Source organism: Haemorhous mexicanus, chromosome 10, assembly GCF_027477595.1.
Source record: "Haemorhous mexicanus isolate bHaeMex1 chromosome 10, bHaeMex1.pri, whole genome shotgun sequence".
NCBI classification, from domain to species: domain Eukaryota; kingdom Metazoa; phylum Chordata; class Aves; order Passeriformes; family Fringillidae; genus Haemorhous; species Haemorhous mexicanus.
Window position 1 is genome coordinate 9,422,655 of NC_082350.1, and position 20,255 is coordinate 9,442,909.

Sequence of the window (20,255 nt, forward strand, 5' to 3'; positions counted from 1 at the left end):
AGCGCACCCAGGAAATTATACAGCTATTAAAAAACAGACCCAGAGGCAAACAATAAACAATTCCCCCAAGTAAAAGAGTGCAAACACAGAACCTGCACAGGCTGCCTCCCTCCTCAGTGCTTCTGAGCTGGTTCTGCTGACAGGGGAGCCCTGTCATCACGGCCTGGTACTCGTGGGGCCTGGGTGAGCATCTTCTACGGGCAGCCCAAACTGTGGCACAGGGACACACTGACTTGCTAAAAAAGCAAAGGAACGTGGCTTTGGTTTCCAAGTGCTCTGGAAAAAAATGCCTTGATGCAATCTTGCATAATTTGGGGTATTTGAGAATGAAAAAAAACCAACAAACTTTAAATGAGTGTATGTTGAGCAAATAATGATTGTGCAATCCTTGTATAAAATATATTTCTGAGAATAGAAATGGGGCTGTTCTAAAAGAAAAAAAATCATTGATGGAACTAAGGTGCTAAATGTTTCAAACACAGGAATCAGCAGGGATCACCCGTGGCAAGGTTTGCAGCCCCAGAACTTCAGGGGTATCTTCCAAGGGATAACACCTCTTTTTCTGTAGGAAACTCCACAGTTGTATTTAAGGGATAAAATATTTAGAGATGTATCCTTATAGGTGTATGTGTACATGTGATGTATACAATGTAGGTGTGCAAATATTTGGGAGAAGAAATAAAAGCTGATTCCAAAACAGGACAAAAGGAAACTGGGGACAGCTCAGGGTGCATGAGATGAGCTGACAGAAGATGAGCCCATGTAGCATGGCATCCACATCTAAGTGTTTTTCCCAGAGATCTTGGTGTGATTTAGGGCATTCTATCTTCACGTTAAGAGGACAGCAGGAAAACCATCATGGCAGGAAAAACTCCAAAGAAAAGGAACGAGCTGAATGTCCTGTCCTCGCCGGGGGCTGACCGCGGGGTTGGGAGCCGGGGAGGGGAAGCACAGGGCCCGGCCGGCAAGGGGCGCTCCGGGGCGGGGCAGCGCACCTGTGCGGGAGGGGCGGGGCGGGACATCGCACCTGGGCGGGAGGGGCGGGGCGGGCGCACCTGTGCGGGCGGGGCGGGGCGGGGCGGGCGCACCTGCCCGCGGCCCCGCGGCCGGCGGGGCGCGCTGGGGCCGCGCTGCGCGGAGCTGGCGGCAGCATGGCCCGCCTGCTGGGCACCCTGCGCAGCTCCCAGCCCGTGGCGCGCTTCCAGCGCACCTGCGGGCTCTTCCCCGCCGGCGAGGAGGGCGGCGGCAGCGGCGACCCCGCGGAGGGGCCCCGGGACGGCGGCGCCTGCAATGGAGCGGGCGCGCTGCGCTGCCCGGCCGGCGCTGCCCCGGGCGGGGTGCGGAGCGGCCGCGGCCCGCAGGTGAGTGCGGCGGGGGACCCGGCCGTGACTCAGCAGAGCCGTCCCCGGCACTGTGCGCGCAGGGATGCCCCGGGAGGGTCCCCCCGCATCCCGCCGCCTGCGGGATGGGAGGAGGGGAAAAAGATTGGGGCTGCGAGCGGGGAGCGCTGCGCGCTGCGGCAGCCCGGCTGCATCCCGGGGAGGCGTCTGTGGGCTCTCGGCTCTCCCCCATCGCTGACGCCCCCGGGATGGGGGGCTCGGTGAGAGAGGGAGTTGCCTGCAGAAGGGCCTGGGGGGCACGGCGGTGTCGCCCCGAGATGCGGCCGGGAAGGAGCAGCTCTGCTGTTCGCGGCTCTGTCTCCGAGCGGGGCGCACCTGCCGCGGGGCTGCGCTGTGCCCGGCCCTGCCCGCTGCCCCCTGTGCCCGCAGCCCGGCCCGCCGCTGCCCTGCCCCGGGCTCCGAGCGGCTCAGCCCTGCTGGTGCAGCCGCGGTGCGATGGAGACACGCAGCGCTTCCCGCTGGCCAGGCAGGTCGCGGCGTTTCCCGGCACAGTCTGCAATTCCCCAGTGTATCAGAAGGAAACAGGGAAAGGTATGATGCAAGCTGCGTGTACAGGTCGGACGACCTGCATTTTGTCTTACTGTAATGACTAGAATTCATTAGCAGATCGTTTTGTGGTGCCTTTTGGAAAGCAGGTGTGATAATGGGCTTTCAAATTCTACCTGTAACATAAACATGGACCAGCCATGAATGTCACAACTCTACCACTCCTTCCCTTCCATACTATTTTACACTTCCCTGTTCCATGTCCAGTGCTCAGATTCCCATTTCAAACATCTAAAATTCTTCCTTAGCTGCTGCTTGACTCTTTCTCAATTAGATGTAATTCAGTCTGTTCACTTCTGAACTACAGTAAGCTCTATTTGGGGTAAACTCTGCAGATAATTCACTAAAATATTTATTGTCACTGCTTTCTCTTGAACAGTGACATAGTTCATGGAGAAGTGTTGATACTAAAATCCTGTCCAAGTTAATGCTCCAGGAATGCAGCTGTTCACCTTGAGCAATTGTTTTGGGTTTCATGAAGAAAGGCACAATTACCTTTATGTGAAGGGTGAATGTGTTCTGCTTGAGACTACATGAAACTTGGAGATTGAAGCAGAAGGATTTGTTTCCACAGAATTATGACACTCACTTCTGAAACATGAAAGTTGGGTTCAAACACCCCCAAAACGGAGATGGGAGTAATAGATTGAACAGTGTTTCAATGAAGTGATAGACTTTTAAAGACATGCTCTCTCTGTTCCTTTTTATCTAAGCTGGAAATGAAAAGTTAATTTTTATAAGGAGCATCTTCTGCAACCTGATTAGAAATGTGAAAAGTGAATTTGAATCTCTCTTAGGCTAAGGCTCAGACCCCCCGCTTTGTTGCTAGATGACCTGGGGTTACCCTGATGTATCTGCAAGTAAACAGGTTTAGGAATCTCATTTACATAGCAAATTCCCTGGCCGTGAATTCTCTATGGATAGTGTCATTTTCTTGCTCCTAGCTGCACGTGTTTTCAGAAAGGTGCTAAAGTGCTGCTCCTGCATCTTCCTCCTGGAGCCTTGTGTGGCTCTGTGCTCATCCATCCCTTCCTGAAACTTGGGAGTTTTGAAGTCCTTGTCATCAGGACAGTTGATTTCTATAGGGTTGTAACTTTCACACTGCTTTGTCTTTACTGTCACAACAATCTTGAAGACTCTCAGGTTCTCCTACGTAAGTTCTGGGACAACCACTAGGTTATACTTGTAAAACCAGAGCATTTTGCATGCAGTGAAGAAGATGTGAATGGTTTACTGGATGATGGGACTGCCACAGCTTCAAGTCTCCAGGACATCCCCCCTTTCTTCAGTGCCAGCTCTCAGGCCCCTCCATCTGACCTGGGCTGGATCGTGTGCCAGGGTGGCCCAGCTGGAGAGACTCTGGGGAGAGGCAGCTGAGGGCTGGTGGCAGTTTGGGAGGGGATGGACACACCTGGTAGGGAAGATGCCTTACTGCATGGAGAGGAGAGAGGATGTCTCAAAGGGGTAAAAAGACAGAACAGCTCTTCCTGTGGAAGGAGGAGGCTTTTAATTACTGCAAACATTTGTACCAGGAGTGCTGCTTTTGATTCATCATTATCTTCATTTATGTATAACCTGGAGATGAAGCGTGTGTTTAAAAAAAGTTTTAAAAGCCACCAGGCCTGGTTACAGTGGCCAGCAGCAGCATGAGTGGCTGTGTTTCTGAATCTTTGTAAATCAGTCCTGCCTGCCCCACAGGAGTTGCCATGAGGTTAGACAGGGGATGATGTGCTTAGATGTGACAGCTGTGGCTGTGTGCAATTCTTAAATATTGAATCAGTCCCCTAGCCCATGCTCTTGATGTTCCTTGGTTACCAGATCATTTAGAATGACTTTTTAACAGCTCAAATGCAAACTCTGGTGTCTGTGGATGATACAGAATGGTGCTAGTCCAACACACTAACTGGGTTTATGTTCTGGCTTGGACTAGATATTGAATCTACGGGCTTTTAGTGGAGAACCTGTCTGGGTTTATTACTACAGAAGACAAGAGAGCAACTTCTTGTAATTATCCTGTCTACGATTAATACTAGTTTCTTTCCTGTACTGCTTTCTATTATTAGTTTGTTTCACAAGAAATTTATTTCTGGAACAGCTAAAAGGTGGAACAGCTAAAAGGTATCTTTTCCTGACACTTTTTAGGAAATCCTCAAGCTGTGATCTTAAAAACACAAATGTACTACCTGAAGCTGGTGTTCTGTGAGTGGCCAAACAAAGGCCATATATATTTTAAAAGTGCTTTGCTTATCTCTAATCTCCTGGTGGACTTTTGCTCCTGAAATTGATAGCCTGAATGAAAGGGTATGAAAGTAAAAAACAGCCTTCTATTCAAAGTTCTTTGTAGAGATTTGTTTGTCTTTCTCCACTCTTCCTCTCCCAGATGCTTTATCAGCTCAAAATCTGTCTTCCTGCCTTGGAGAGAGTACAGTTCATGTTTACACTGTAGTTATTCCTTAACTGTCAGAACTGCTCTGAGCTGGCACAATGCTTACACACTGCCTGATGCTGTTTAGTGTTTGTATGGTTCCTGCTCATGCTGTAGGTGAGGAGGATAATCACCAGGATAACAGCCAGGTGATGGTAACAGAAACAGAAGGTGGCTACAAACTGCACATCCATCTCAGATGTCCCCAAAAATGTGGTCAATTACTTGTAAGATATAGATGAAAACACTGTTTTTACTGTGATGGGATGGTTGGTAATTTGAAGCAGGTTTGCTCTAGAGCCTGACTCAAGGTCTCTCTTCTGTGGTGGTCCCTGGCAATAGATTTTTGCATCAGCCTCAGAGTATTGCTTTTTCTTTTTAAATGGTTTTGCAGGCTTACTTGGTTTCATGTTGTTTCCCTCTCCATGCAGCAGTAAGTTGGTGGTAGCTGAGGTAGGTTCAGCAGGAGAGGCAAACCCTTGTGTAAAAAGCCCACGAGTACTGCTGGGAGAACAGGCTCAAGTGCCCCTAGAGAATACAGCTGAACTTCTGCAAGCTCCTCAGTTTGGAGCTGCAGCTGGGGAAACATGAGCTGCAGTTTCTGGTTTCAATGGGCTGAGCACAAGGCTCACGTTCCCCAGCATCTCTCCGTGCTCTCCATGGTCAGATCTCCCCTTCCTGCCATGGGAGCTCGACCATCCTGCAGGTGTCCAGGTCTTGGTTTGAGGTTCTAGCAGCCAGAGAGGGATGGTGTTCATCTAAATGAACGAGATGGTTTCATGGAGGGGTTTGGCCAGCCCTGAGTGAGGGTCCTATGGAAGATGACAGCAGAATCACATCCAAGATTCAGGTAGCGTGTGGCAACCCTGGGAGAACCTGTTAGCACTGGGTTTGCCTCTCCTCAGGGAGCAGCCTTGCATGCCCTCTGGAGAACAGGCTGCAAAGAGAGCTGTGTGCTCTTTGTTACCATCTCATCTTCAGGACCCTGCTGCAGTCACCTGGAGCTAACAGGAGTTGGTGAAGCTTTGCTGGTTGCAAGAGATGTCCTGTGTGGTGCCTGCTGCTGAGAGGGTGGGTGCTGGCACAGGGGCACACGAGGGGCTGTGCTGGCAGCCCAGGTCCTTACACTGATGATGATGATGTGCTTCATGACTCAGTGCTTCCTGGCTCACAGCCTGAGTCATCTTTTTGGAGGCCACTGGACCTCATAATGAGGAGCTGTCAGGATCCTAGGATTAATTCCAGTGCTTGGAGGTGAGCCACTCACTGCTTTATAATTCTGCTGATTGTCTTGGGCCATTACTTCAGATATCAACCAGAATAATAAAAGTTAATCTGCTGTTGTTTTTCTCAGTTGGGTCTCTGGAGAGCAGGAGTAGATTCAGCAAACAAGAAGCCAGAGAAAATGTGTTCTAGAAAATCCCTTTGGACAGCCAGTTCTTTCAATTTATCTCATTTTTATGCTCTGCAGGGAATGTGTATTGGTCATCTGGGCACTGGAAGGTGACTAATGACTGCTATAGCAAGTAAATTTGAGGTTTAGAGGGTACAGGTAGTGTTGTCTAAACCATGATTTTTTAATTTAAGATGTCTGTTCACTTTCCTACTTTAAAGGGTTTCATATCAGTCTGGCTTGGTGAGCACCTGTAACTTCCTTTCCCAAGGTAAACTGCTATTGGTCTAGATGTAGAGGAGTGTGAAGGCTTTAATATGGAACTAAATTGCTTATTTATTTGTTACTAAATTTTGGAATATTTATTACTAGATACAAAAATAAAAAATGTTTAATCCTTCCTTTTGAAGACAGCTGGCAGTTGCAAACCACAGTTCATAGGGTTCCCTGAGCCTGTGGGTTCTGGCACACAGGAAGTGCTCACTGTCAGCCCTGGTCAGGTCATTTTTATCCTCTTTGCAGCTTGTTCCACTGCATGGAATTGTGGCTGCTTACTTAAATCAACCACGTTATGAAGTGTAGTGCCTTTAGTGCTCCCCATTGCCATTTTTTTTACCAAGTGAGAGTGTTGGGGTACTTTATTTTACAGGAGGAGTCAGTGTCAGACACCTCAGTTGTGCCACGGGAGCAAAGCCTGGATGTTTACAGTGGAAAGGACCCAGAGGCATTAGCAGTGAGGGACCTGTTCCCTGACAAATGTACAGCCCACCCACCAGGATCTGTGGCATGAAGCAAAGGGCAGAGCAAGCAAAAGACTGAAAGAAAGGTTTAGGGAGGAGAAGGGAGTCCTTATGGAAGGGCAGCTGACACCCATTCACCTGCAGGTGAGAGGTGCCAGGGTGAATTTTGAACTGGGACTGACTGAAGTGTTAAAGCTTGCAAGCACCTGCCAAAAGGTGCCACCAGCTGGTGCCAAGCTCTGGTGGCTGGGGGAGTGCCAAGGGGGCTGCAGTCACAGCATGGCTCATTCAGTGGGGCAGGAGAGCCAGCCCTTGAAGCAGCACTTGGCAACATCAGGTTGGTCTCCTTGTGTGTTTCTCCATCAGAAAGAGAGCTGACATCAGCATGGCCTGCACTAAATGCAGCTAATAATGAGGCAGCAAGTGAATGAAGAACATCTTATCTGCAGCTCTCCTCCCAGGGGCGGGCTGGCTGCTGAGCTGTCCTCCCATGTGCCTCTCCACAGCCACAGCTGCAATTTGAACACATCCCTTCCTCCTTACAGGGCTCTGTGCCTGTTGGGAGCTCAGGGACGAGGCACTTGTATACATGGCATGGTATTTAACCCAAAGCTTTACTCAGCACTACCTTAGGAAACTGCTCTTTGACTCGAATCCTGGAACCATCTGCTGGCAAAAATGTCACTTCACCCTGTGCTGGTGCCTGAATGTAAGAGATTAAAACAAATAGTTTAGCTGGCTGAAAATGGTATGGTGTTACTCTGTTTGTTCCAGAAGCCTTGCTGCTCTGTGTCTCTCAGAACAGACCTCTGCCATGGAACTAATCTTAGTGCACAATTAGCTGACTGAATTCATGATGCTGCTGTGTAGAAAAGAAGTGATTAATCTGTGGTGTTAAACTTCCAGCACAAAGCTAATTTCTAAAATAAAATCTGAATGTGAGAACAAGCTTTTTGCTGTGCAAAGAAATGTAACAGTGAAGTCCTGGTTCTCCATGGTCATTGGCCATTCCTGCAAGCTTGTCTTGGGATGGATTAGGTTAAGTGAGGCTTTTCTTGAGGATCTTCTCAGACCTGGTGTGCTGGGGCAAAAGTGGCTTCCTATTCCTCCTCCACAGTATCTGTGCAGAGCACCTTGGGTATCCAGCAGCCATGCAGGCCCTAGTAACACTCTGACTCATTTGGTTTTGGCAGAAAGTCAGAACTAAAAGGAGGTGGTGCTTGAGGGAGATGGGTGTGTGTGTGGGCAGGGTGACCATCTAATGCTGTGCTGCTGGAAAACTGCTGTGTTGTGGCACATCTTTCTACCCAAAACCAGTTTTAGTAACACTGTACCTTTGGAAATATGAAGTACAGTAAGTTTCAGAGGAATCTGATATCTGTTTTGAAGCTAGAATCCCCACCTTTCTGAACTGCCTAAAATTTGCTTCCTCTGTTTCTTAACTTGCCTTTTCCTCCCTCTGTCCACAGACACTGATGCTACCTAATCCTTATAACATCTTCCTCAGGCATTTCCAGGCGCAGGCTCTGTGTTGCACCCCACAAAATTGCAGTCTAATTCTCGTAAATTAAAATGCAATTAAATAAACCTGTTCTTCCACTGTACAACAGGGAAGAAGGAAGCCTTTTCCTTCTGCCCTTCCCCTGCCTGCCTCTCTTGCCCTGTTGTTTCCACATTGCACAAATTGGCCAGCTCTTCCTGGAATGTGGGAAGATGCTGAAGTGCACCCACCACATCTGTCAGGGCAGCTGAAAGAGCCCAGCCTGCCCAACCTCAGCCTGGCAAAGCAGGGCTCAGGGCATGAAGGAGGTGAGCACATCAGGAGGAGAAACACAGCCCTATTTGTGCTGCTGTGGTGCAGCTTTCTTGGCAGAAAAGTGCTGCAGATACACATCAGTGATTTGTAACAAAAGTGCCAGAGCTGGGTTTCTGGGGAGTTACTCCAGCAACTGGAGTGACCATGAGAGGAACAGCTTTCCACAAAGAGCAGGCAAGGAAATAAATGCAGAGCTGTTACCCTCCATGCTGGAAAGGTGCCTTCAGGTGTGTGCTCAAAAGTCTGAAGATCACGGTGGAAGGTAAACCTATTGGAGTTCCTCAAAATTATACTGCAAGAAAAGGGGTGAAACACAATTCTGACCCCATGACACCACTGTGTGGAGGAAGGTCAGACAGCCTTGCCTTTTTAACAGCAACAAGCAAAAGCTCCCAAGGATGTGAGTTGGTAGGTTTGAGGTTTGACTAGATGATCTTTAAAGGTCCCCTTCCAACCCAAACTATGATTCTCTGATTCATGGATGTCAACATGGATTCTTTGATTCTCTGAATCATGGATATCAACTCTGCAGGCCCCTGCTAAGAAAGGACTATAGAAAGTTAAATGGCCTCTGAGTTGGAATGCCTCAATGGACACTTTTTGATGGAAAGTGATGAGAGTCTCTTCAGAACAGGTTTCATGGCCATGTGGAAATCACCAGCTGGAAAAGTAGGTGTGAGAGGCATGATGCCTGTGAGATCAACTTAGAAGGTGCAGACAGGCTGGAGGATGAGAACAGAAGTCAAATAGTCTTGTCAAGTAGAAGGTATGGTTGAAAATTGACTTCTATTCAACAGGTGCAGATACTTATTGAAGGAGCAGGTGTAGACTAAACTGTAGAATGGAACAATAGATGTGGTAGACATTTGATGGAAAAAAGTTGCTTGAAATCACAGGTTTGACATGGTTCAATGGTGACAAACCTCTGAAAACTGCCCACAAAATGAATGACATTGTACAGGACTGTTCTTTCAGCATTGCTGAAGTGTCACATCTGATCTTTGGACTCTGAAATTCAAGACAGGCATGTTAGGTGCTGTGTCTGCAAAATGCTCAGTGTCCCCTGTAAGAATTACCAGGTGTTTAGGGATTGAAAGAGTTATGTCATTTTTGAATGCTTGTAACAACCTTCTCCTGTGCCAGCCTTCACAGGAAGGAAGCAATTTGTTCCTTGTCTGCTGTAGATAAGAAAATAGCCATAGGTTTCAATTTCAGCAAGAGTTTCAGGCTAGGTGGCAGGAGAGCAAATCTCTTGGAGATGGCCTGGAACAAGCAGTGGAGTTTCCAGCTCTGGTTCCGTAAGGACAGGTTAGACAAACTTCCACCAGAGTGGTGGGAGTGTAAGCCATCCATCCTTGGTGGACAAGCTGGACCAGCCTTGGTTTAGGCTGTCTGTCAGGAAATGTGAGGCTGTCTTTTCCAGTGACTGCAGGCATGGTCCTCCACAAGCAATCTCAGCCTCCTTAGCAGTCACTCCCCTTTCCATCTGAAAGAGACTTTGGTTTCTTTAAGACAGCTTTCTTTAAGGAAGACAACATAATCAATTTTTCCTTCCTTGATTCTTCCTATTAATTGCCTAAAGAAATGCTCTGTCAACACTACTCTTATGTTATTCCACTTTATATTTAAATGACTTGGCAGATTCTGTTACTTCCATGTGTGTTCCTTCAGCACAAGGAAGGAGGCTCATCATGTTACTTCTAGAGCAAGATACAAAAATAAAACCTGGAATTCAGTCATATTCCAACTACTGATCAGAGTGGAAGAAAAACAATATAAAGATTAAAAAAGGAGATCTTCACACATTAACTGAAGTGTCTTAACTGTGTTCTGGACCCATCCCAGCTGCAGATGTGCAGATGTGTGCATCTGTCTCAGCTGCCCATCCTTTACAGGCTGAAGGGAGATTTGGATGAACACATACTGATGTAAGGTGTGGTGACTGGATGGGCATTGTGCCCGTGGGGGCAGTGCTGGTGGGAGACCTGCATGTACCTTTCCCAGTGTCTATCTGGGTGGTCTCAGCCTTTGGTCTGGCAAACCACAGCCCCTTTCAGCCTGGCTGCTTCCAGCCATCCCTGGTGCTGCTGGCTGTGCAGCACTGCTCTGCTATTGTACCTTGCTGAGGATTTTATCTAATGCCTTTTGGAATGAGTTAAGAAATTGCTGAACTACTACCAGGATTCTGCCTGATTTTTAGGCTGCCCACTGGTTCCTTACCTGAGACCACTGAAAGTGCTGTGAGTCTCTGGCTTGGAGGCTGAGCATTGTTATGTCTCATGCCATGATTGTCTTGCTTCTGCATCAGCTGGTGGTTCCAGGCCACATCCCTGCTCATTAGTCCAGGAGTGCCTGCTGCTGTCTTTGCTTGCACAACAGCTGGGAGCTGGATGTGTCCTCTGTGTGCTTCTCAACAAGGACTTGCTGCCAGCAGCAGAGCTGGACAAGATTTTATGACATTTAAAGAGGATTTTCTTGTGATTTCTGTTTGTCTCCATCTCCACATTTCTGAGGTTTTGGTTGGCTCTAGGAGTCCCTCCAACAATACCCTGTAAACCTGGACAGCTGTTGAAAACTGGGTGCTTCATGTTCTGCAAAGACTAAAAAATTAATTCCTTGTTTTAAAGCATTTAAACAGAGTTGGAATCTGCACATATGTCTGAGTTTGGTTAGGTGTATTTTTGATGCCTTGGGGCTCCTTGTGTGTGCTTTGTGGGCTCTGTGTGCTGTTGTCCTGCCTGTGCTGTCTCCTGACATCCCTGCAGTTCCTCCCATGACCCTGTGCTGCCCCTTTGCTGGCTCCCCACACCTGCCATGGGTGCTGTGCACCCAGAGAGGGGCTCATGGCCACAGCAGGATCTCCCACTGGGGCACAGCCCCTGTCCCTGGCCACCCCTTCCTTCCTCATGGAGCAATGGGTTGCAGGATTGGTGCTCCCAGGGAAGGGGAATGCAGAGGTGCTGCCCCTGGCAGCTTGTTGGATCTTCAGGAAACTCAACGTGTTTGATGTGCAGCTGTGCAGCAACAATTTTTTGTTGTTGTTGTGACTTGATAGGTTCCTTTTTAACTTGCTACAGTTAATAAACATAAAGTGATGTCAAACTGACTGCTTATGCAGAATATTCCAGTACAGAAGGCCTTTTCCCACTGGTTTTACTCTAAACAGTACAGCCCTGTGGGGCTGATGTGTCTGATTTACACTTTGTGTACAGCAACATCTAGACTGGAATTTTTGATTTTTTCTTTTGTGTCTGATTTTTGGTGTCTTCTCTAAATTTAGAACTCTTTTTTTTACTGCATTACTGCATTAAAAAACCTTAAAGTGAAAAGTATGTAATGTGTTAATTAGGGACTTTGGGAGGGAAACTCCTAATTTTTTGCAAGGCAATTCTGTTGGAAGGGGAGTAAGGGACTTCAAGAACTTCAATTAAACATGTACATCTTCTGAAAGATCCACAGTAATTGAGAGCTGAGAACAGAGTGTTGGTTAATGGGATCTCTGGGTCACACTCGGAGCCTTAGAAGTCTGATGCTGCACAGCTTGTCTCTAGAGACAGGGCAGGAAAAGCTGGGCCTGTTTTGCTCTCTGACAAGAAATCTCCCACAGGAATTGCAAGGAATACTATCTTTGCACAGATACTTTTTTTTTCCCCCAAAAAATTACATTTTTAATCTATTATGTTAGTGGCTTAGCTGCTGTTCCTTTGCTTCAGCTTTGAAGGCTAAACACTACAGATATTCATAATTTCTAAAATGATGGATTCCTCCTATGCTGTGTCATTGTGTGTTACTGTATCCCCAGAGCCACTGGGGTCTTGGTTTGCCCTGCTCTGCTGGCCCCGTGGGAATGTTTTGAGGTTGGATGGATGCTGTGGCAGCTCCTGGTGTGGGGGACCCACCCCTGTGCAGAGACTGCAAACCTGGGATGACCTGCAAGAGCCATTTCTGTGCCAATAGCTGGGTAGTTTATTTATGAGACTCATACATCCATGAGAGTTTCTTGTAGTCTGAGCACCTGAGGTTTTTCAAAACAGTTGATGAGAAGGGTCATTTTTGTGAAATTACCTGTTTCTGTGTCTGTGAATGTTCAGGCTTATTGCATCTTCCTTTGGAAATGCTCTAAACGTTCTGACTTTATCTACAGCCTTAATTGCTGCCCATTAAAACCTCTCTGATCCAGACTGAGCAGCAATGGAGATGGGTGGAAGAAAGATTTGGTGGAAGGGCTTCAGGCATTGTGGAAGGCATCAGGTCACTGCAGTACATTAAGAATAACCAAGTGTAAAGATAGGAGTTACTTAAAATTAGAGATTGGATGAATTTCTGGGAATGTTAGATGTTAACACAAATAATGGATTTTTCTGCACTGGGGTTAGAATGAGAATAAAAAGGGAAGGCACTTCACAAAGCACTGCACTGCTTTCTGCAGAAACCGTGGGTGTAGATAGTAAATGTGAGCTAACTGCAGTCTGAGGGTGCATGGAGGAGGCTTGCTGTACCTACAGTGCTTTGGGATCACAACAAGTGCAAACATCACTTTATTACCATGCACTACCAAGCACCAAGTGGAGCAATTCTGTGGCACTCTGAGTGCCTGACATGTGGCTGCTGACATTGTGTCACAGACAGGCTCTGTTTGTCCCCTGCCACACATTAGCTGTCACAACTGCTGGTGTAGAGTTAAAAAAAGAAATGGTGCTAAAATTCCAACCAAACGTGTGTGATTTCTGATAGAAAAGGAATGGAAGAAAAAAAAAAAAGGTTTTAAGAATCAGAATGGAATTATGTGGAATGACTTGGACTTGGAAATATTTTTTTAGCTCCACATTTCTTTTAGAACCTGATAAACCCCACTTTCCCCCACAAAACAGTTACTGGAATTAGAAGGTTTTATCCCTCATCCCATGAGGTTGCAAGTATAAAAGCATTACCTTAGGGATGTCTCTGATCCTCTCTGGCTAAAGCACACATAATTCCCAATACCTTGGAGATTAATGCTTAAGTGAGGAGTTAGTGGTGCCAGCAGAGGGCTTTCTGTGGGGCCATGTTAAGTGTCACCAAATACAGTTTCAGGATCTCAGACAGAAGCATTGGAGCTGCTAATTGCACTGGGGGTGTTTTCTAAGTGGCAGATGAGACTTGAGACACTCAGACTGATTGCTCTGTCACACAGCCAGGCACAGAGCTGTTATCCTAAAGGGATGCCAGTAACTCATCTGTGGCCTCTGTGACTGAGAGATGGGGGAACACTCCTCTGATCCTGGCATTTCCAAAAATGTTGACTCATCTTTTCTGTTCATTGGTGCAAGAATCAATTCAAGTTGTGGGTTTGTTTTTATGATAGTTGAATGGATGCAAGTTCTTCCCATCTTGCTTTTGTCATCCCTGTGCAGTTTGTCTCACCTCTGCATTAAAAGCAGATGAAGAGACTGGAGCTTCTAGTGGCTTTTGCAGTGAGTCACAAGTGCATGTCTAGACTCCTTAGACAATTTTTATGTTTTCTCACTAGCATGTAGGGTGAGAGTTTCTCTTTAGCAAACTAGTTACACAGCCAGCTCCAAGCATGAGTTTTCCTATTCTGAGAGTTTTACAAGCTTATGTCAAAGCTGTATCTTAACTTAGTGTGTCTGTGCTGAGACCTTCATGGTCCCTTCTCAGTTCCCATCTTTAGGAAGTTCTTTCATCTTGTATTTACATAGCCAACACACATACTTTTAATTTTTTGGGGAGGATGTAGTGAGTCTAGATTGGCTCCTTAGCTCCTCCTCTGAATCAAAAATCCTGTCTATTTGTCTATTTATCTGTCTATCTCCTTATTTCCTGAAGTGACAGGTGTACCTAGAAAATGTGATTCACTTGCCTGTTGCTCCTGCTAACAGCGTGAGGCTTCTTTGTGGTAACCTAGTCCCAAATGGCAGCAGCAGCAGCAAACCTTTTCTACACATTCAAAAAGTGGCCAAAGTGATGGCCTAAGCAATGTGTGCTGTTGGGTGGCTTCCCAGCTCTGGAGGGCTGGCTGTCACCTTTTGGAAGAGAGAAACATGTTAGGTGGGGTACATCTAATGAAATAATCTAGCTACCAAATCCAGACACCAAATGAAATTTCATGCTAAATAAAATGAATAAATGAAGTGCAAAAGTGTTACTGTTTACAATGTATCTACTGGAAATGCTTAAAAAGACAACCTTGAGGTTGTTACTTAAAATGTTGGAGTGAAAATCTGGTGGTGACGGGTGCAGCTCTTTTCTCTGCCCTCTCAGAGCCTTGTGTTGCCCTGGCCCTGCTCGTGCAGCTGTGCTTGCTGAGCCCAGGCCCTTGCAGGAGCTGAATCTTCCAGCTGTGGCACCTCACTGTGGTGTGATCCTGTGAGATCCTGCACAGGAGCACTGGGCTGGAGGCACCTGGAAAAAATCAGTATTGAGGGCTGCTGTCAGCAGCATCTGGCAGCAAATTTCAGGGACTATAATGAGGCAAATTTTAAATGAAGCTGGAAATTACAGTTTAAGTTTTTCACCTCAAAATGCATTTCCAGTGAAAGCAGTGGTGGCTTTGTCTACTGATGTAGAAATTTCACAGTTAGCATGTCAATACCTTTTATGAAATACACCTGATTACCCTGGAGGGAAGGCTGATCCCATCTCTTGGAAGTCTTTGTCCACGTGACTGCTACCTCAGTTCTGAATGGATTTCTGCTCTGCAGGAAATGTAGCTGTGCTATCACTACAGCTTTCATTCTAGGACAAAAGTTGAACTCCATTTCTTGACACTTCCTATAACAAACTGTTTGGTTTAAGGACTGGGAACTGTAGCAGTTATTATATTTTAAGTGTTTGTTATATTTTTCTACTTCACTAAAACAATAACATTCTCTCATTCCCAGGGTTGCACACAGAAGTATATTGTGAAGAACTACTTCTACTACTACTTGTTCAAGTTTTCAGCTGCTTTGGGTGAAGAGATTTTTTATATCACTTTCCTTCCATTTACCTACTGGAATATAGATCACTCTGTGTCTAGAAGAATGATAATTGTTTGGTCTGTAAGTATTTCTATGATTAATTTAAACTTTAATTCTGTATCCATAGCAATTTGAGATTTAAGAACAAGAACAACCCTTCAAATGAACAAAATCCCTTCAAACCAAAGAAGCACCAGCACTATCCATGTGCAGCTCATGTTTAGGAAGAAAAGGCATTGCAATATTGAGAGAGGAGGTGAGAGGCATCATCTGACTCAGGCTTTCTTCATCTCTGCCACATCTTGGGCTGACTTTTTTTTTCAGCACAATCACTGACTGAGCTTCTTTTGATATAGTTTGCACAGAATAGTTGGGAAAACACTTCCCAGTGCATCATAGTATTTCAGGGATTGTTTTTCATCACTTTAGGAAATCTTTCTCTTATTCTCATTTTTTTTCTGTGTAATTTCATATGGTTCTGGCCTAGCTGAGATTACTATAAGCCTGATAGTAAAGGGATATGCAGGCTGCAGTGGAATAAGCAGAGCGTTCCTACAGTCACTTGAGGGGGGAAAGATCAGATGGTCTGTGAAGGCTAAGACTTGAAAGCATTGATTTTTATTAATAGGGAGCATTCACAAATTAACTGACTTCAGCATTGCTTCAGCATAAGTTTGGGTATCCAGAATAATGCATTTCCATTGTAGCACTGAAAAACAGGAGATAACAGGCACTTCAGGCCAGGACTGGCTGTTTTGTCACTGCCATTGCTCATCTTGGTATTGATCAGATACTGCTGCCCAAATAAAACCATTTCAGAACAGAGAAGGGAGATAGGGAGTACCTCTGCTAGGTGGCAGGGCCTGAAGGTTTTACTATCAATTTACACTGATTTAAGAAACTGAATCTTGGTAAAAACTTAAATATGATATCCAAGTTTATCTATTTACAGTGAAGCTTCTCCATGATCCAGTCAATTCTGGTTGATAATATCTTATCTTTTGACAAAATAATATGACAAGAAATGATAAAAACAACTTGAATTGAGTCAAACACTTCAAGTACACCTGGTCTTGGACAGAAGACATCAGTTGCTCTGTGCCAATAACCTTAGTCAGTACATTTTATAAAGAGAACATGAAAAATAACTTGCAGATGAAATTTAGAAGTAGGTGGACACAGTATAACTAGAGCTGGGTTTTGGCCAGGAGTACACCTACAGCTTCTGGAAACGTGCCACAGAAGATGAAAATTGGTAGTCACTGCCTTCTGGATTTGCATATTGCTCAAAAAATGAGCCTTTGGAGTACTTTATGCATTTCTGTAGATTTGCTTTGTCTTTTCCTTGCAAGGAGTTCATCTGAGTATTAGCCAGATCTAGTCTGACTTAATTAGAGTATTCAAGCATCTGATATTATGATAATTAATATTATTTTTCACTTACTGAGTTGTGGAGCTGCATTTTATACTGAAAAGGGGAAACTGATTTAAATACAGGGGCTCGCAACAATCTGTGTTTTTAAAACATTAATTATATGTAACTGGGAAATGGCTAAAAATGTCCTTGCAGGCCATGTGTTAATGCTGTGGCATGCTCCGCTGGGAGGGTCTCTGCTGGCGAGCAGGGAGTGGCACTCACAGTGCTGCTGCTGGTGTGTCTAACAGTCATAAAATCATACAATGGCTTGGGTGGGAAGGCACCTTACAAATCACCTTTCCATCCCCCTGCTGTGGGCAGGGACACCTCCCACCAGACCAGGCTGCTCCAAGCCTTATCCAGCCTGGCCTCAGATGTCTTGGTCATGGATGTGACATTTGTCCCAGCTGCAAGGGAAACACCAAGGTGTCAGTGGGACAGAGCTGTGCTTTTAACTGAATTGGAGGGTTTTGGTGATGGACTTCTGAAGAAATGCTTCTGAATGAATGATGATGTGTGGCTAAGAACTGTGTTAGATGACAGTAATAATCCAGGCAGCCTGATAGTCTCAGACAACAGCTGTCAGTGGAGGGCTGGGAAGAACATGAAGGGATAATTGCAGGACCCAGGCATGCTCTGCAGAAGGCTCTTATCCATCTGGGGAAAGGGGCTGGTATCAAAGGGAGAGGCCTAAGGGAAAGGCAGGAGTAGTTCCCCTTTAAAGGGGGTGCTCAGGATGAGGAGAGGTTGTTAGTGAAGCTCCTCAGCAGGGACAGAGAGTGGACCAGCAATGACTTTTTTAAGAGCCTGGGACAAAGCACATGGATATGTTGGGAACACGGTTGGCAGGGATGATGGTGACACAGAGGGTCACACCACTGGCCAGGAGAAGTGGCTCTGGAGAATGAGGGTGCTGAGGGTGGTACTCTTTGTGCTGTTTCCCAATTAAACCTATGCAAGTGGGAAATGACAATGTTGGTGTCCCAGGATGAATCAGAGGAGTTTCTTCCCTGAAAAATTAAAGCAGCATTAATGCTGTTTACAAAGACTTCCTGCCATCTTATCTGTAATAGTTTATGCAGAGCCACTCACCCCCATTTGAGAAAGATAATTTCAAACTGGAGCAGGGCCAGGGATGATTAAAGAACAGACTATTTTCTGAGCAGAGACCAAAAGCTCAAATAAATCCCTAGCAAAATGAAGTTGGAGAGAGAATGGGGCTGGCTGCAAAAACCATGGGAAGGAAGGAGCTTCTTAAAATAAAACTACAGTCACAAGAAGAAACATGCATAAGGCAGTCATAAATAATTTCAGTTGAAGCCAAAGGTTGTGAAATAACTCTAGAAGGGTGAAGGGCAGAAAGAAAAATTATAAAGAGTTTATTTCAGCAGCAGCAGAGGAGTGGACTTGGAACCCTGGAATGTCTTCTCCAGCCCTGGGTCCCCAGAGCCAGCTGCTTTGTGCTTTTCTGTTCAGGTGGATGGCTGTGGGAAATGCAGACTGCTTTTGCATCCAGATGCTTTGGCAGCCTAAAGCAGCATGTTGTGCTTCCATGGGGCCTTGCCTCTGAGGAATCAGGGTATATATGCAGGCTTTAGCTTTACCTTTGTGAACAGATGGAGGAAATAACTGTATGAAATCTCTGAGAAAGGTGCTGAGTCAGTAATGGAGGTCCCCTGGTGTCTTTGCTTCTCTTCTCCAGCAATTTCAAGTAAACACTCTTGAAACTGCACAGGCAAGGCTTTGATGCCTGTGACTCTTGCAATTTCAGCCAGGAAGTGCAGAGATCAGAAACAGATTCACACAGTCCCCAAATGTACTTTAAATTTACTGCACATCTCAGCTCGAGAGGTGAAAGCTCACTTTGTTTCTGTTTGTTTGTTTTTTACTTTTTGCACCGCTTCAAGTCTGAAATCTTTATTTTGGTATGGAATTTCAAAGGCAGAGACCTGAAAAAAAAACCTTACTGTTTCAGTTTGCTATTCAGCATGCCTGGAAATCTCTTTTTCTACGCTTTTCCCTCAGGCCACACCTCCTCATAGCCTATAAAACTTTAATTTATGCAATGTAAATACGAGCTGGCCAGCATGGACTTTGTTGGGGCAGGTGTGTAAGCTTTTGCCATGTGACAGTGATAAGCTGCTGACTCAGGGGTAGGTGGCACCTCTGAAGGGAGGCAGAGTTTGGGTGTCTGGTGATGCCAGGCTGTGTGTGCCCCTCGGGGCTCCCTGCAGCAGCAATCTGAGAAGGCCCTGGGTCTGAATCCATAGCAGTTCAGCTTTCCATCTTGCTTTTCAGAGGAACAGTTTTCTAAAGGCTGTCAGCACTTGGTTACTCAGCAAGGATGAGCCCTGAACTCCCTCTCAGGGTAACCAGCAGTTTCCTAACCAGCAGGAGTTCACCTGCAATTGTGATGCCACTGATATTGCTGTGCAGTGATTGAAAACACACTTGGAAGCAAACTTTGGGTTTAACAATTCTTATGCTTGTCTGTTTTGGTGCCTTTGCAACACTTCACTGAAACAAGTCTGGAACTGCTGACAAACACAGTCACTTGAAAGCCGAGCTCCAAATATTGCACAGCACGAGAACATGTAAAACTGTATTCAGGCACATAACTAACTACATGTCAGCATACAAAAATAAATGGTGTGTGCAAGTTGATAAAGTGTTGATTGAAAGGGAATTTTGCAAGAGCTGGCAGCTGTACTCCACCCTTGAAGAAAAAGCGCCAATAAGGCTTTCATAACTGAGACAAGCTCTGAATCATTTAAGGTGAAGTTTCAACTGGAAACCTTTTGTATTTCAATAGAACTTCCAGGTGTAAAAGTTTACCAGTTTTAGATGTTAGATGACAAACCAGATCAATGTGACAGTACTCTTCCCTGCTGCTAGAAGCCTGGACACAAGTTTCCTTCTCTAAGCCCATTATAGTCAGCTGCCTTACAGATTTTGTCTAAAGGACTCTTTTAAAGACAGAGTGAATGTGTTAGGTGTCGGCTGGTTGTGCTTCTGGAGGCTCGAGGTTCTACTGATCTTGTTCTGGTTTTGTGTTTCTGAAGCCTGAATTGAGAAAAAGTCCTCCTTCCTTTTATATACATATATATATATATAGATTTATATATAAAACTTTTTAGGAAGCTGCCCATGCTGTGTCCTCCCTGTCCCCCTGCCTCCTGCTGCCCTGTGCTGTGATGTGAATGCTGTGCTGCTTGGTGGGCTGGAGACCTGCCTGTTGGATTTGCTGTTGCCATGGTGGCTGGACAGCCCAAGGGTTTGAGCATCCCACCAGCTGAATGTGACCTGGAATGTCCCATGGACTGGCCAAACCCTTGGGAAACTTGCAAAGTTCCTGTGCAGCCAGCACAAGGTTGATGTATTTTCTGGGAAGCAATACCCACGCTGGAAGTGGCAGGGGCTGGAGCTCTAGGAGAGCCAGCTGCTCTCTCCCAAGGTGTGTGAAGCTCTAGGAGAGCCAGCTGCTCTCTCCCAAGGTGTGTGGAGCTCTAGGAGAGCCAGCTGCTCTCCCAAGGTGTGTGGAGCTCTAGGAGAGCCAGCT

General features: G+C 46.0%; 1 protein-coding gene across 1 annotated transcript in view; it reads left to right on the forward strand.

Moving 5' to 3' along the window:
- The first annotated feature begins 1,135 nt into the window (after positions 1-1,135).
- Positions 1,136-20,255, forward strand: part of SGPP2 (sphingosine-1-phosphate phosphatase 2) — a 35,623-nt gene continuing 16,503 nt past the window's right edge. The window contains exons 1-2 of the mRNA XM_059855257.1: positions 1,136-1,361; positions 15,202-15,360. Coding sequence (XP_059711240.1) covers positions 1,152-1,361; positions 15,202-15,360 — 369 coding nt within the window. The 5' untranslated portion in view covers positions 1,136-1,151. The remainder of the gene's footprint in view (positions 1,362-15,201; positions 15,361-20,255) is intronic.